Here is a 17,512-nt window from a genome sequence, read left to right as displayed (position 1 = left end):
CACTAAAAAAATGTGTTCCCTGATCCCGTCGCGGAAACACGAGTGCGCATGCGCGGGTTTTACGTCACCTGCTCTCCACCTTGCACCGCCGCAGCTTTCAAAATTCCCTGCTGAGAGAGCTCGGATGTGCGAGTGTGACCTACTGGAGGGCCCGGTACAGGTCGGAGTCGCTCCGGGGGAGGGGGCGGCTTCCGAAGAAACAAGATGAAGCGGCTCGCTCCGTTGATGGCGCCGAAGCCCCAGGTCGACGAAAACGCGTGGCGGTGCATGTCCGAAACTTGCTGCCCAAGGAGGTGTCTACACGGTACCATTCGGCCCGACGGGTAGAGCCTACCATCCAACCCTCCCACCGCCAGATGAACACAAACCTCCGGCCTGCTCCACAGCACTGTAAACATTCTGCTTCCAGCCTTCTACTGTCTTCATTTTCACTGCCGAGGAAAGTGTAGAGTGCTGTGGAGGTGCTGCAGGCCGGAGGTTTGTGTTCGTCTCACGACGGCAGGGTCAGTGGGGTCGACTGCATGGCAGCGGTACTGGCGTGGGGGGGGGGGGGTAGATATAAACATGTTATAAATGGCAAATTCTACTGTATGGGAGAATGGAGGGGGGGTAGAAATTAAAGGTTCTACTGCACAGGGGGATGGGAGGCAGGCAGGCTGGCTTCGGTGAGAGGGTGTGGGTGGAACAAAGTCTAAAAGGCATTGAGGGGGGCATTGGAAGGAGGCACTGGGGGCACTAAGGACATAGGAAAGGGCACTAAGGACACGGGAAGGAGGCACTGGGGGCACTGAGGGCACTAAGGATATAGGAAGAAGGCACTGAGGGCACTAAGGACATTGAATGGGACATTAAGGACATGGAAGGCGGCACTGGGGGCACTAAGGGAAGACAGAAGGGGTCATGGAGAGACAGTGAGAGGGAAAGGGGGCTGCTTTGGGGGGAGGTCTGTGCTGGGGGCAAACAGCTTTGCTCTGGGGTGAATACAGAAGGGGGCAATGGATAGACAGTCAGGGAGAGGGAAAGGGGGCTGCTTTGGGTGGAGGGGTGTGCTGGGGGCAGACAGTTTTGCTTGGGGAGGGGGGAAGATAGAAGGACACAGGCAGTGGCCAAGGAGAGAGAGAGAGAGAAAGAAACACAGACAGACAGACACATCTATTCTAGCACCCGTTAATGTAACGGGCTTAAAGACTAGTATATATATATATATATATATATATATAAGCATGGATTAATGAGAGAAAGCCAACATGGATTTAGTCAAGGGAAATCTTGCCTCAACAATCTATTGCATTTCTTTGAAGGGGTGAATGAACACATGGATAAATGTGGGCCAGCTGATATTGTATACAGTATTTGGATTTTCAAAAGGCATTTGTCAAAGTAACTCATGAAAGATGTCTGATGAAATTGCACAGTTCTAATTTTGAAAATTAATAAAGACTTTTTTTTAAAAAAAGTCATTAGTTAGAAGATAATGTCCTATTATGGATTAAGAACTGGTTGAAAGATAGAAAATAGAGAGTAGGTTTAAATGTTCAATATTCTCAATGGAGAAGGGTAAATAGTGAATTTCCCTGGGGGGTCTGTATTGGGACTGCTGCTTTTAAACATATTTATCAATGATTTAGAGATGGGAATAATTAGTGAGATAATTACATTTGCTGATGATGGAGAAGGGGATGCTGATAAAAGAGATGGGAGAACTTCCCTATGAGTAAAGGCTAAAGTGGCTAGGGCTCTTCAGCTTGGAGAAGAGATGGCTCAGGAGTGATATGATAGAGGCCTATAAAATACCGAATTAAGTGGAAAGGGTAGATGTGAATCACTTGTTTACTCTTTCCAAAAATACTAGGATAACGGACAAGTGATAAAGCTACTAAGTAGTAGATTTAAAACAAACGAGAGGAAATATTTCTTCACAGAACGTACAATTTAACTCTGGAATTTGTTGCTGGAGAATGTGGTGAAATCATTTAGCTTAGCAGGGTTTAAAAATATTTGGATAATTTCCTAAAAGAGAAGGCCATAGGCCATTATTGAGATGACTTGGAGAAATCCTCTGCTTATTCTTAGGATAAACAGAATAAAATCAGTTTTACTACTGGGGATCTAGATAAGTACTTGGGCCTGAGTTGGCCACTGTTGGAAACAGGATACTGGGCTTGATGGATCTTTGATCTGTCTAGTATGGCAATTCATGTTCTTATGAAGACAGGTGGACTGCAGCTAAGAAACATGGAGCATCATACATGTAGTGAATCACACTCAACAAATCACAATGGATTAAGTCCTCAATGCCCAAACATCAACTGCGAAACAGGACTTACTATATTAATTGTCATCAATATAGATTGTTATATGCTCATAAGCTCTCAGACGCCTGCGCTGATTATTCAAAGATTTTTAAATCAGCTCTTGCAGGAATGAGGTATCTTTCATCGAGCTGTGAGCAAAAAGTTTTTAAAGTGTTACGTGCCTTATATCTAATGATCATAAAGTGCTCTATCAAATGCTTAATATTAAAATTAAAAAGCAGCCTAAGATCGTGAAAACCAGCACTTAACTTTTGCTTATATGCTGGTTTGACTTTTTCTCCGTATCGTTCAATGCAGCTTACAACCCTACGGGCCCCGTTTCACCAACACTGCAGCTTCTTCAGGGGTCTGAAAATTAAATGTGCAGCTTTGCTAAGTTATACAGCGCCATTTTTGCTGTATAACTTAGCAAAGCTGCACATTTAATTTTCAGATCCCTGAAGAAGCTGCAGTGTTGGTGAAACGGGGCCCGTAGGGTTGTAAGCTGCATTGAACGATATGGAGAAAAAGTCAAACCAGCATATAAGCAAAAGTTAAGTGCTGGTTTTCACGATCTTAGGCTGCTTTTTAATTTTAATATTAAGCATTTGATAGAGCACTTTATGATCATTAGATATAAGGCACGTAACACTTTAAAAAGTTTTTGCTCACAGCTTAATGAAAGATACCTCATTCCTGCAAGAGCTGATTTAAAAATCTTTGAATAATCAGCGCAGGCGTCTGAGAGCTTATGAGCATATAACAATCTATATTGATGACAATTAATATAGTAACTCCTGCATCATACATGTAGTCAGGGAATTATGTCAATATTTCTGCTTGTCATTCTGTTCTGTCACCCAATAATAGAAACTGAGTGTAAATCAGATTGATTTACAATTTTCAAAAATAAATAGTTGAATTTGAAGTTAAAGACCTGTAAACTGTCTTCCCCATGTTGTAATTAACTCATTTTATATTGTGTGATATTTCTATGACCTTTGCATTGGTGAATTTGTTGTATAAAAACAACAACAATAAAGTGTGTTGAATTTGAACTAACCTTCATATTAGCCGTGAGCTATCAATAAGCAGATCTAAAAGTAAGCAGCAAGTGCCCTATTCAACCTCAGTATTTAATGGAAGTTAGCTTTAATCAAAATTTCATATATATAAAAGGTCAAAATGTTGTGTGTTTGTTTTTATATGCTTGTAATAATGCAGAGCTTTGTTTGCTTATGTGATTATTCCACTGGCACTGGTGAGAATCTTATTCTTGAATTAGATCTAGTAAATTATCCTCTTTCAGCATTTCTTATAATGATGTTTTTAGACATATTTTCCTTGCATAGTAAAAACTGTTTATTATTTTATATTTTTTTATTTTTATTCTTAGCATTTCCAATTTGGCATCAAGCACATACTTGAAAGCAGAAAATGTAACAATTTAACAATATATGGACCTATTTTACTAAACTATGATTGAGATTTCTACCACAGCCCAGAGCGCTAAATGCTTCAGTGCTCTTAGGAATTCTATGAATGTCGGAGCAGCGTTGCTGCATTTACTGCTCTAGGCTGTGAAAGTAACTTCTACCATGGCTTATTTAAAGGGGGGGGGGGTAATATCATTTAGGAAAACATTCAGCAACATATACTTAAATACCTCAATAAAAGGAAAACACAACTAAAAGGAAGAAAGTAAGAAGAAAATAAGGCGAAAATCCCCTAAATAAAGTACAAATCAAAGAAAAGGGGTGAAATCTAGAGTCTCAAATTAGAAACGAGACACATACCTAATAGATTTGGAGAAAACAGATCCAAAGGAACTAATATTGGAGATCTGGGTATCCATAAAATTCTGAAATTGAACAGGGTCAATAAACATATAATCCTCAATCTCAAAATTTAACACAACTTTTACAAGAAAATTGTCTTCCACTGGCGTTGATGATTTCTTTCCCAACTTTACTTCTCCTTAGTAAAATAAGCAGAGGCGCTCTCTTTAACAGTGAACAGTTTCTTGATGGACACAATCCAAACTATATACACTCCTCTTACACTATTAAATGATGATGTTAAAGTCCTTTTATTTCCTTGGGTCAGTTGGTGGGATTCACCAGAGACACAACTCTTCTAAATCCCCTTGCACTGGTCAGTTGGTGGGCTCTGACCAAAAGACAAATTACTTGCCCAGATCTTAAATCTCCTCTATAGTGAGGTTATAATGACCGAGTCTACCTTCCAGGAAGTCCAAGAACTGTCTTGGCTTCTCAATGGTTTTCCTTAAGCTTTTGGAAGCTGCTGGACCTCTGGTTCTGATTCCCTAGCAGTTTCCAGAGGTGCCTGTCGGTCTACACATAGCCTGTGGCTCCCATGGAAATCGATGTATGAGCCTTTTCCAAACTCCCTATGTCACAAGTTCAAATCCTCCTGATGTTACCAATTATCACCTATTGTTTTGCTCCAACTTCCAAACTATGCAGCTCCAACTGCTAGGGCTGCCCTTATAGCACTGATCATTTTAAAACTCTAACCTTACAATGCTGAGAAATAGATGCACCCTCTTACCTCCTTACATCAGTGGATACTATTTGCCCAGGACTACAAATATAATTATGGAACAAAACAGTGGAACCAGGTCCTGGACACCAGGAGTTAAAATGTCTCAATTTATTGATGTTCAAAACAAATCAATAACACAATAAAATCAAAATCTGACAGATACCAACAAGATAAAAAACATCAAAATATCAAAATTGTACTCCGGTTGAGGTAAACAGATCCTACACGGTCTGTGTTTCGGCAAATAATTGTCTTCCTCAGGGGTCCTTAAGACAATGAACAAGCATTCAGATCGACAGTGAGTGACTTATCAGAACAAACTTTAACACAGTGGGCTAGCGTTTACACAGATGGTAGTATGCCGGAACAGGCCTACAGGCATCCGTGCAGGAAAAAATGCAGAGAATACATATTCATATTTGTGTGAGTATGGATGGATGTGGAAAGGGGGATGGTATGGCAAGCATTTTACATATTATTTGGGGTTATATATGAATAAAGAATATATGCATTATAGTTTGAAGGATGGCACAATAATATTTTACTGAGTCTTTTAGACTATTGCAGCATTGTTTATCTGACAATTTCCAAGAAAGACATGGCCAGACTTATACTGATTCAAAACACAGCAGTGAGACTGATCTATGGTCTCAAGAATTATGACCATGTAACTCCATTTTATTGTGAATTGCATTGGCTTCCGATGGAGGCTCGAGTTCTATTTTAATTAGGCTGTTTTTATTACAAGGTTAGGTATGGTTCCATTCCGTTTTACATGGCTAATAGATTTTCCTTAGCATCACACAAATACAGTAGAAGATCTCATGCCCTGTTTACTTTTCCATCAGAGCTGTATAAAAGCAAGACATTTCTTGACCATACCCTAGCATTTCAAGCGGCTTCTCTCGATAGAGAATTTTGATCATTACTACTTGGAGCTTGCTCTTATAAACATTTTAGAACCCAATTGAAATACTTGGTCAAATAACTCTTCTTGTCATTATTAAATTGTTTGTTTATAATCTTTTGTAAACCATGTTGAACTTATGGTTACGCGGTTAAGAAGTATGATGTTATGTTATGCTTGAACATTAGCTGTTGAAGCTATATCGATATAATTCCAGATTTAAGTTTGTTGATAAAAACATCTAGGTTATAAGTCTGCTCTAGTCCCTCCCACACCTCACTTCTAACATGCACCCTTGAGAGTTAGACAAACTGCAGATGAACAGAATAGAAATCTGTCTAGAAAACAGGTTTTGAAAATAGCAAATTTGAAGGATTTTGTGAGAAAAATGTCCATCTGCCCCTTTATGCCACTTTTAAGACATTTTCATTTTTTGAAAATGTCCAGTATTTCTCAACTTGGTCCTGGAGTATTCCCTTGTCAGCCAGGTTTTCAAGATATCCAGAATGAATATATATACACTTGATTTGCATACATTGCCTACATTATATGCTAATTTTTTTCATGCATGTTTATTGTGGATATCCTAAAAACCTGACTGGCAAGGGGGTACTCCAGGACTGAGTTGAGAATCACTGCTTTGGAGGGACATTTTTGATACGATGTCTAACTCAGAGTTTGGACGTTTTGAGAATGTCCATTCTCAAAACTGCCACATGTCTAACTTTTTTTTTTTTAACTATCTAGACATTTTAACTCTTAGTACATATATCTCCCAAATATAAAGACGTCCACATGAAAAACCCACAAAAGTGAGCTGTTCAGATGTGGTACCCAATTGTCCTAAAGCAAAACAAAAAAGAACCAGCAAAACCTGCAGGAAAGATACAGGGTTCTTAAAAATTAAATTAAAAAATTAGCATAAAATACATCCAAAGAACTGGTCCTAATATGAATTTTTTAATTTTTTGTTATTTTAATAAATTCTTGTACCCTGTACATTTTGTTTTGTTTTCTTGTTGTGTACCCAATTGTCCTACCCTGTCAGAACAACTTGCCATCAGCTGATCACAGAAGGAATCCCCATCAGCTGAGCTGGTTTTGATTCCTGCTAGTTCAGCTAATGGAGATTCCCCCTGCCAGGATTACCTGAACTGGCATGGAGTTTCCTCTCTTCCTCCTTCCCTCCCTCACAGTCACCAATCCCCCATACCCCTCCACAGAGCCCCTGCACTATACTCACCTCCAACATTCCCCATCATCCCCACTCCCTCCTGCTGACGGGCCCCTTCGAATCCCGACACCTCACCACAAACCATGGCACCCCCCTGAACCTGTGGCACCCCACCCTGCCACCCCCTGAACCCATGGCATTCTACCGCATGGAGAGGACTGGGGGATTGGTGACTGTGAGGGAGGGAGGAAGATAGGAATCTCCCTGCCATTCAGCTGATTGTGGCAGGGGGAATCTGGCTCAGCTGATGGGGATTCCTCTGCCGTGATCAGCTGATGGGAAGCATACTGTATTTTTTTCTCTCCATGGGTGGTGGGAGGAGTTGTGACAACTGAGAGAGTAAGGGGGGTCATGCCTTAAACACTCCAGTGGTCGTTTTATTAGTTTGGAACATAAGATGCATATAAAACAGGCCTAAGTAAGTTCCACCTTGAATGGCCTGGGAAAGCTTTGATTATTGCTGCAGGATGTCCAGGTTTAATCCTGCTTGATTCTCGCCCATAACACACCTCTCAACATGTCCCTTTAGGCTGTGGACATTAAGGGCCTCTTCTATTAAACTGCGCTAGCAGTTTTCTAGCACGGGGAGCCACACTGAATGGCCCACGCTGCTCCCGACGCTCATAGAGTTCCTATGAGCATCGGGAGCAGGGCGGGCCATTCAGTGTTGATCTCTGCGCTAATAAACTGCTAGCACAGTTTAATAGAAGAGGGCCTCAGTGGCATAGAAATCATGCTGGAAGTCCAGAAAGTTGGTTTCAATTATTGGTACTTGGTCATCCTGGATATTAAGACAGTCAAGTGCTGACATAGGCTAGTTTTTGGACATTTAAATGTCTTGATTATGAGCCTGTTAGTCTACAATCTTCATTTCCACTCTCTTCAACAGGAGACCATTCCATGTATTCACCACCCTATTCTATGAATAAGTATTTCCTTAAGTTACTCTAGAGTCTGTCCCCTTTCATCTTCATCCTATGCTTCCTCTTTCCAGACCTTCCTTTCATTTGAAAGAGACTCACCTTCTATGTATTTATGCCATGGAGGTATTTAAACTTTGTAAAGTATATGTGCAAATCTGAAACATCAGCTCCACTGATCTTGCATTTTTACAAGCAATATACGAGGGCAATCAAAAATGAAAGGCAACTGTTAAATTACCTGATGACTGGAACAGAGTTAGCAAAATGCAGCATACACTTCTCCCTCCGTATTAGCTGTGATAGGGGATTAACAGACCCACGAATACAGAAAAACAGTGAATAACTTTTTCATGTTATTCACTGTTTTCTATTAAAAACCATTGTGAATATGGTGAAACCACGAATAGCATGGTGGGAGACCTGGCCTGTTCCGGAAGGAGAGGCAAAATACAGTAAGGAAAGTGCTGGGAATCGGCGATTTTCTCTGTAAATGCTTGGAATCCACAATTTCTCTATGCAAGCTGATGTCATTTGGGGGGAGGAGCCAGCAAGCTAAAAACCGTGAATAATCGAAACCGCGATTGCTGAAACCGCGAATACGGAGGGAGAAGTGTACATACTTATACATTGCCTGTTGGATTGTTCATCCACTCATAGTGCAGCACTCAGCCTTTAATCGTGTGGCAGCCACAAGTTCAGAAACATGGACACTCCGTTGCAAGATTGTATCATCAAAGAACAATGTGCTTGTGCAGATCAGTAAGCTGTTTGGGAACCCATTGTGAGCAGACTTTCTTATATCTCAAGTCAACATGCATTATGGCAAATGCAGATCCATTGCTTATATCCAAATTTGCATCCAATTGAGATACCGTTATCTCTCAGACTTCTCTTATCAAGGCTTCTGTTCTGTCATTGTGCTCTTCAATGCGCGATGTTGATGAGCGGCCAGAACGACCTTCATTGCTTACACCTGTTCTTCACACTTTAAACCTTTTTACCCACTCATAAACCTTTTGTTGATTAATGGTGCTATGTCCATTCTGAATCAATATCCAATGGTGAATATCCACAGGTGAATCCAGGAAAGGGGAAGTCGTGAGGCAAAGGAGTCAAACACTCAGCGATGGATTATTCCAAAGTGTACTTTATTGGAGAACAGCACTGTATCAAACAAGTGGACTCAAAATGTCTACAGCAGGGCTGCCCAAGTCCGGTCCTCGAGATCTACTGGCAGGCCAGGTTTTCAGGATATCCACAATGAATATGCTTGAGAGAGATTTGACTGCACTGCCTTCTTGGTATGCAAATCTCTCTCTCATGCATATTCATTGTGGATATCCTGAAAACCTGTCCTGCCAGTAGATCTCGAGGACCGGACTTGGGCAGCCCTGGTCTACAGGTTTCACTCCTTCTGCCAAAAGAAATCATACTACTCCACATTGTTCTTCAACGGTGCAATCTTGAAATGGAGCATCCATTTTTCTGACCTTGTGGCAGCCACTAAAGGCCAAGTGCTGTACTGTGTGTGGATGAACTATCCAAAAGGCAAAGTATGAGTACATATATTGCACTTCGCTAGCTCTGTTCTGGTTATCACATAATTTAACAATTGCTTTTAATTTCTGATTCACCCTCATAGGTACAGCTAACAGAGAGGAGCTGAAAATTGCCTTCACTCTCTACAGGTACAAGTTTCCATGCTGTTTGACAGTGTGTGTATTTTTTTTCTTGTGCCACAATGGGGTGGGAGTGGTTTCAGCCATGAACGTTCCTGCAGCATAGCCAACTCCAAGTTTTCAAAGAGTAAGTCTCGGGGATTCCAAAATGTCCATTTAAATAAATAAATATAACCTCTCATTTATAAATGGGAGAAGCATAGCCTAGTAAATTAAAAGGGCTGACATCAGTATGCACTCCATGGAGAAATGCAGCTTAACTGGCTTTATGAGATATTTTAATCACATTCAAAAGTGCTGGTTAATATGCCAAAGCTTGAGAAAGACCTTGAAACCAATTAATGTGGCTTCATTTATCAAACAAAGCAGGGTTATTATAAATAATACTAATAATAGCATCATAACAGCATATTTTAATTTGACTGTGGACTGAAATGCTATGCATAGTTATTGAGGAAGAGAACACATTTTAAAGCAATTTCAACATAGCTGTTCAGTCATTTGAAAGTAATAATTGTTATATTTGGGTATCCGTGCAACAAACATATAAAAATGTGATACCGCGTGCAAGAAGGGACTTCACCCCACCCCCAATAATTTGTCCTGTGTGAGCATCTACAGTTCCTGTACAGTGGTAGTGGCTTGGGAGTATAATAGGGGAAAATTTCAGGGTCATATTCAAAGGGGATGTTACTTAAAGAGTTATGTGATATATTATTTCATAACCCCTGGATTTTCTTCAGTTCCAGCTCTACTAGGAAAGTAGTCAGGCTTCACTAAAGAGTGCATGAGATTGATTTGGTGCATTGGAGACCTGTTGTCTGTAAATTGATATCACACATATTTGCTATACACATCATGAAAGTTTAACTGGTTGTGAAATTCTCAGGACAGTCTGGGAAACTGTAAATGGCATCTTTAACATAAGTCTCACTTAACCATGAGACAACCCTTTGAGCAATGGTTGATAGGCTCCTGAGGAAGCTAGTTGGCGAAACGGATAGAACTGTAGAGCCCTGATAACCTCAATATAAAATCTTTATCTTTATTGGAAGCTTCTATACCACTACTAATGACCAGGGAGTCAATTCAGAACGGTTTTTAGACATCTGAAGGAGACAAAATCTACTAATGGATTTTTGGGGCATCAAAACTGATCATTAATAGAGGTTGGAGTTGTTTGGAGTGGGGGGGGGGGAGGAGATGGAACAAGTAACATGTGGTCAGGGCTTTCAGGAGATTCAGTGAATCCTCAGCTCTACAGCCCTGCTTTTTTGTTTCTTTACTTTTTGCTTTGATGCACTTTGATTTGTAAAGAAACAAAAAAGCAGGGCTGTAGAGCTGAGGATTCACTGAATCTCCTGAAAGCCCTGACCACACGTTACTTGTTCCATCTCCTCCCCCCACCCCAAACAACTCCAACCTCTATTAACTGACTAAAAGCATATATATATATAGGTTTTCACAAACAGCAACTGGTGTGAAATGATCAGTTTTGGGATCTGAGGAGGGAATCTTTCTAAGCTGATCCATTGAGGGAAAATTATTTGGAGAAGATCCCACCCTTGGGGCATTAAGCCTAACCCCAAGGGAGTTTTACCTTTCATTTTGTTGAAATAAGGCTTTTATGTTTTGGTATATTTTTGTCTTAAACTGCAGTTGTTTTGTTTGGTTTGTGAATGTTGGAGTTAAGCACAAGGTGATACAAACCTGAAAATTTATTTGACACTTGTTTATGCTGGTGAAACAATAAACAGTACCCAAAAAAATTGCACCCAAAGTGTTGAACTCTTTATTAAGGCAGTACCAAACTACCAAAACAACCTCGCAAACTGCTCAGCCGAGGTTGGTGTACACTGGGTTAGGCCACTTGCTGAGCCCAGCTTTGCTGCACCTGGTCACAATACAGAATCTGTTCATAGTCTATGCTATAGAAATAATTAATAGTAGTAGTAGCAGCAATATATATGTGCGTGCATATTTTATAAAGGATGTTTATAGATTGCAACTCTGCTTGATCTCTATTCCAGGAATGTCTACATGCACCACACATATAGATACACATAATAAAGCACTTACATGCAAATGCTTAGCCACACTATTTTAGAATATAAGAAACTAACTTTATAAACTCTTGGACTCTTATTATTTTTATTTGCATCTGAAATGAAAGTATGGCAAAAACTCAGACTTAAACAATAGAAAAAAAAAAAAATTAACATTGGCATAATTAATGCATCCAAAGGTACACAAGGTTGATGATTAAGGAAGTAGACTCTAATACGTGATAAAACTCTAGGGCCCGATATATAGTATACAATATATTCAGCCCAGAAATTTAATGTCGGGCCATGTCCAGGTACCATCATTTAATTTCTGGGTTTCTGGAGCTAATTAACACACAGCCAGTTAAGAGTGATATTCAGCACTTAACCACCAGTGACAGAGTGGGGGAACGAGGGTCACAATCCAGTCAGGTTTTCAGGATTTCCCCAGTGGATATACATAATATCAATTTGCATACAATGGAGGCAGTGCTTGCAAATAGATCTAATGCATATTCATTGGAGAAATCCTGAAAACCTGACTGGATTGCACCCCAGGCTTTGAGTTACCATATAAACTGACTTCTTTGTGGTCCTATTTATGTGGTGAACCTGATTGGTTAAGTGTTGAATATTGTCACTTATCTGTTCAAGTGCTGATTGCCTTGAAACACCCCAGAAATACAATATATTCCACATTTTTCTTGTCATGTTTTGTTTTATATCGTTGAAATGAAAAGTGTCAAGACAAGTGTAGAATAACTTGTGAGTTTCACATCATTCTCTTCTTGGTTGGGCTGAGAACTGTTCAGGGGCCCCTTTGTAAAGATGTGCCCTTTTGAAAGTGATTCAAGTGATACTGTAGTATCCTTATATAAAAGTAAATTATCTTTAGGACCTCATAGTCCTTTTCCTTAGACTTTTCAATTAAAAATTGTATTCTGTTCAGAGTATCCTGTTTTCCAGGGAGCAACACAGAAACATCTCTATCCAACAATAACAATCGCAGGCAGAACAACAACAACAAAAAAATCTATTGACAGTTTTTTAGTTAATAGCCATGTTTGAGTTCTCAGATTTTCACATCATTTGAGCTACAATACAAAGAGCTGACACCCAATCTAGACCTGAATCTGGCTTGTGCTCTGTGAAAAACTCAGCGTTTTCTCTGACTGAGGACATCAGCTTCAAAAGTCGTAATGCATGCGATAAGTGTATTAGTGATAAAGAGCTAAGGGAGTATGCATGCTCTAGAAGAGCTGAAGTGCTCTCTTCTTTCCCCCTTGGGAAATTCATGCATTCACCCTTGGCATAATAGCAATAATAGCATGGTCGGATTCAGTGCATATTAGTAAAGCATAATCACAATGAAGCGCCCCGCTGCACCTCAGCATCTATTCAGTTGTCACAGACAATGCCTAATGTTCTACTTCTAACTTAACCCCACCCTCCTTTTACAAAGCCACGCTAATGGCTGCCGCTGTGGTAAATGCCCCAAAGCCCATAGGGATTTAAAGGGCTTGGGGGCTTCTGCCGCAGAGCAGCTGCTTGCGCGGCTTTGTAAAATAGGGGGTTAAAGATTCATCCTTCAGAAAGTTCTCTCATTTACCCCCCTCATTTACAAAGGTGCGCTATACTTTATAGTGCGCGGTAAATATCGCGTGCTAAACGCTAACACGTGCATGTTATCCTATGGATGCGTTAGCGGTTAGCGCATGCGTTGATTCAGTGCACGCTAAATTCGCACTAAAACGTTTTGCGTGCCTTTATAAAAGAGGCCCTTAGATGTATTTTTTGATTAATAGTGAACGGTTAGTTCAATTGCAGTCTGAATAATCAACGAGGGCTTTTCCTCATTTTGTAGCATTCTTGCTAAAATGTGGTATGTTTTTTGCACTTACTGCATTTTAGCAGCAAAATCTGCCAGGTGGTAAGTGCAAAGCTTGTATGGTAAACTCAGAGGACATGCTCGGCATCTGCCCTGCATTTATCATGCAATATGGCACTCAGGCCCAGATTCTCTAAGGGCTCTTTTTACAAAGCCACGCTAGCGGTTTTATCGCACGCACCGGATTAGCGTGCGCCAGCCGGAAATCTACCGCCTGCTCAAAAGGAGGCGGTAGTGGCTAGCGCATGCGGCAATTTAGCGCGCTATACCTACCACGTGTTAAGGCCCTAGCGTGGCCCTAAATGGTACTATTGTCAAAGGAGCCCTAAATGGTACTATTGTCAAAGGCCACCTTAAGAGCGACTGCCAATCATGTATCAATCATGCAACGGTGCCATTTAGAAAATGGCACCTCCAGCAAAAGTAGGCACTGGAAATGTCAGCTGAGTTTTCAAGGTTTCCAGCGCCTACCTTTGACATGAATCGGGCCTCTGTGGTGTTAGCCACGCCTACAGTGGCATTAGGCACCTCTGGAGATGTGATTCTGGCACTGTTTTTTAGGCAAAATAGTGAGGACAAAACCTGTACCAATTGAATTTTTTGCTAGACCTTAAACACCCAAGGCACTACTTGTTAACTCTTTTCGTGCCCTTACTGGGGTGGTGTTCTCATCATTGGTCTTAGCGAATGACATATGCAAAAAAAATTATTTTATGTGAATTGATTTCATACAGGCTCTATATAAATTATAAAGTGCATAAAGTGCTGTAAAGGAAAGGCACTTATCTTTATGTCCTTGATACAGGTTTTGTCCTTACTATTTTGCATTTTACATTGGTTAATTGGACATTTCCTAGGTTTCCTTATCTAATTGATTTGTACACTATTTTTTAGGCACCATAAGCACCTTGACATTTTTTTTAAGTAACATTTTAAACATAGGCCCTCTTTTACTAAGGTGTGTTAAACGATTAGCGTGCGCTAATTGATTTATCGCACTCTAAACGCTAACACGTGCATGTTAGTCTATGGATGTGTTAGCATTTAGCGCGCTAATTTGATTAGCGCACGCTAATCGGTTAGTGCACCTTAGTAAACGAGGGGGATAGTTTTTGGGGGTTTTTTTTCACTTTGGTGCCTACCGGCGCCTAAGTTATGGCACTGTTTGTAGAATATGGGCCTTATGGCCAGATTCAGTAAATGATGTCCAAAGTTAGGAGACATTCCAATCTGCCCTAAGAGAGTATTCTGCAAAGCTTGCTCTGTGCAGAATGTCCTAACTTCGGGCACAATCGCTTATGTAAATGCTGGCCCCTAACTAATGGTTATGTCAATAAATGTAATTATCCAATAACATTATGCCTAAATCCTTGGAATGATGGGCGTCAGAATGGGGGAGGCCACAGAGGCCATGGCTTCATCAAAATTTGGCAGTCAGAAGATTCAGTTATGGCTTTGCTCCCTTACTCACCTCATCCTGGCCCCTGTAATTTTAAATCTGTGGGCAGCCGCTGCACAGCCACCATGTAGCCACTGCGCAGCAGCGCTGTAGAATGAGGACTTCCGGGACAGGCCTGCTCAGTGACGCTGCAAAGGGGCTGCTCAAAGATTTAAAATTACAGCGACCAGGCAAGGGAGTTGTGGATCTAGGGTGGAAACTTTGGACACCCCCAAACAAAAAAGTATTCTGCTGCCTATGCTGGAAATGCCCCTGATCCATCTGTGGCCCTGCTATGCCACTCCCCCTTTGGAGATGCATGCCATAATAATTAAGCACATATGTTATAGAATAGGGCTTAGGGAAGAGCTGTATGTAATTCCTAACGATTGCAAATTTGCATGAATTGGTAATGGATAAAACCTCATTAACTAGTTTAAGTGCAGATCTGTGACCCACGCCCAACTTTGGGCAACCTAAACAGAATCTGGCTGTTAGGAAGCATTCTATAACCTGGCACCACAATGTAGGCACCTCAGTGCCATGCACTGATTCTGTTATGGCATCTGGGTGCCAAGATGCTGTTATTGAATTCTAATGTAAGTCCACATTGAAGCATCTATGTTTTGGCATGCATCTTTAAGTAAATGTAGTACATAAATGTGCATATCTAAGTATGGTAAGCAATGTGCCTAACTTAGAAACATCCTATTCCCATCCCATTCTCTGCTCACATGTATGCACCTTTTTGTAATTATGCGCTAAAAAAGTTTTGTACCTCCATTATTGAATAGTATTAAGTTTATGGTTGAAGACTTATAAGTGCATTCATTCTGCAGCTATATCTCTCTTCTCTTATCTATCCCTATACTCCTCCCTGAGAACTCTGTTCGTTGGGCATGTCTCTCTTATCTGTACCCTTCTCCTTTATTGCTAACCCCAGATCACATTCCTTCTCCCTTGCTGCACCATATGCCAGGAACAAATTGACCGAGTCAGTATGTCAAGCTCCATCCCTGGCAGCATTCAAATCTAGACTAAAAATACACCTTTTCAAGACTTCTTTTGACTCCTATCCCCTATTCCCTTGTAAAGTAATCATGCCTGAGAAAGTCCCTAACCTTCTACTTGTCCTGTTTGTCTGATTAGATTGTAAGCACTACCGAGCAGAAACTGTCTCTTGAACGTTTTAATGTGGAGCGCTGTGTAAATCTAGCCGCACTCTAGAAATTATAAGTAGTAGTAGTACTAGTGGTTGCCATTTATGCAAGCAAGTGTACATTTACCCATGCAAATGATTTTTGCTTGTGATTGCAGTTATTTTTGGAGAAAAGTGTTTCTGTGCTGCTCCCTGGAAAACAGGATACTGTGCAGGATCAGGTAAATGCACTAGTGTGAAAAGTTTTTTTTATACTTTATGGAAATTACGCAGTATAAGACCTTACGTCGACATTGCATTATTAAATTACTGGTACAATCTTTGGTGTTGAGCCAACTGGACTATTGTAACATAGTATATTTAACAAGCCCACAAAATAATCTATCTAGGCTGCGTATGGTCCAGAATAGAGAATGACATGGTGCCAAAATTCATCACCGTTCCCGTCCCCGCGGATAACCGCGGGAAATAATCCCATGTCATTTTCTAGTGTCTATTTCAACCTCAATCCTTCTACACCAGCATTCTTCAAAGCAAAGCTTGTGGGTCAGTGGTTGTGCCCATTCATACTCTGATTCTTATATGAACCAAGAATAAGATAATGAACCCATTGTGATATCACTGATGAGGTTGGCTCTTAGGCATTGGTGGAACAAGGCATTATGACATCACAATATCTGCTCTGGATACCAAAGACTGTCATTCTTTAGTGTCTATCTCAACCTCAGTCCTTCTACACCAGCATTCTTCAAAGCAAAGCTTGTGGGTCAGTGGTTGTGGCCCACTCTTATTCTTCCCTCTCTCCTTAAAGAATGACATGAAGATGGTTTCCCACGGATATCCGCGGGGACAGGAACGGTGATGAATTTTGTCACTGTGTCATTCTCTAGTCCAGAACATTGCAGTCCGCTTGATTTATGGTCTGAAAAAGTTTGATCATGTGAGTCCCTATTATCGAGAACTTCATTGGCTTCCTGTGGAAGCCTGTGTCAAATTTAAATTCAGCTGTCTCTGCTATAAAGTTCTCTTTGGAAAGACACTTATCTATCTATCCAAATAATTTTCCTTTGCTCAGTCTAAGCTGCGGTAGTGGTTTTAGTGCGCGCTTAGTGCGAACTAGAAGTTAATGCCGCCATTGAGCTAATGTTAGTTTTACCACGTAGAGCGGGGGTTAACGTGTGCTAATCTGCAGTGCGTGCTTAAAACGCTGCCACGGCTTAGTAAAAGGAGCCCTAAGTGTCCACATAATTCACACAATCTTTTTAATTTTCCATCAATAAAAGGCTGTCGTCATAAAAAATACCATCAACATCTGTTCTCTTATCAGGCGGCTTTTTGGGATAGGGAACTGAAACATCTGTTATTAAGCTCTGTGTCTTA

General features: G+C 40.7%; 1 protein-coding gene across 13 annotated transcripts in view; it reads left to right on the top strand.

The window, feature by feature from the left end:
* The window catches only part of PCDH7 (protocadherin 7), a 922,726-nt gene that overhangs the window by 610,584 nt on the left and 294,630 nt on the right, over positions 1–17,512 (top strand). For 3 of the 13 annotated variants that reach the window (XM_033947829.1, XM_033947857.1, XM_033947839.1), the window contains exons 4-5: positions 9,566–9,611; positions 16,291–16,353. The exons of 7 other annotated variants lie outside the window; for them this stretch is intronic. In XM_033947829.1, coding sequence (XP_033803720.1) covers positions 9,566–9,611; positions 16,291–16,353 — 109 coding nt within the window. The remainder of the gene's footprint in view (positions 1–9,565; positions 9,612–16,290; positions 16,354–17,512) is intronic. 3 more of the 13 variants (XM_033947788.1, XM_033947865.1, XM_033947883.1) reach the window with 1 other exon arrangement.

Source organism: Geotrypetes seraphini, chromosome 1, assembly GCF_902459505.1.
Source record: "Geotrypetes seraphini chromosome 1, aGeoSer1.1, whole genome shotgun sequence".
Lineage (NCBI taxonomy): Eukaryota > Metazoa > Chordata > Amphibia > Gymnophiona > Dermophiidae > Geotrypetes > Geotrypetes seraphini.
Note: the sequence above shows the minus strand (reverse complement) of the source record. Positions and strands in the feature narration are given on the sequence as shown.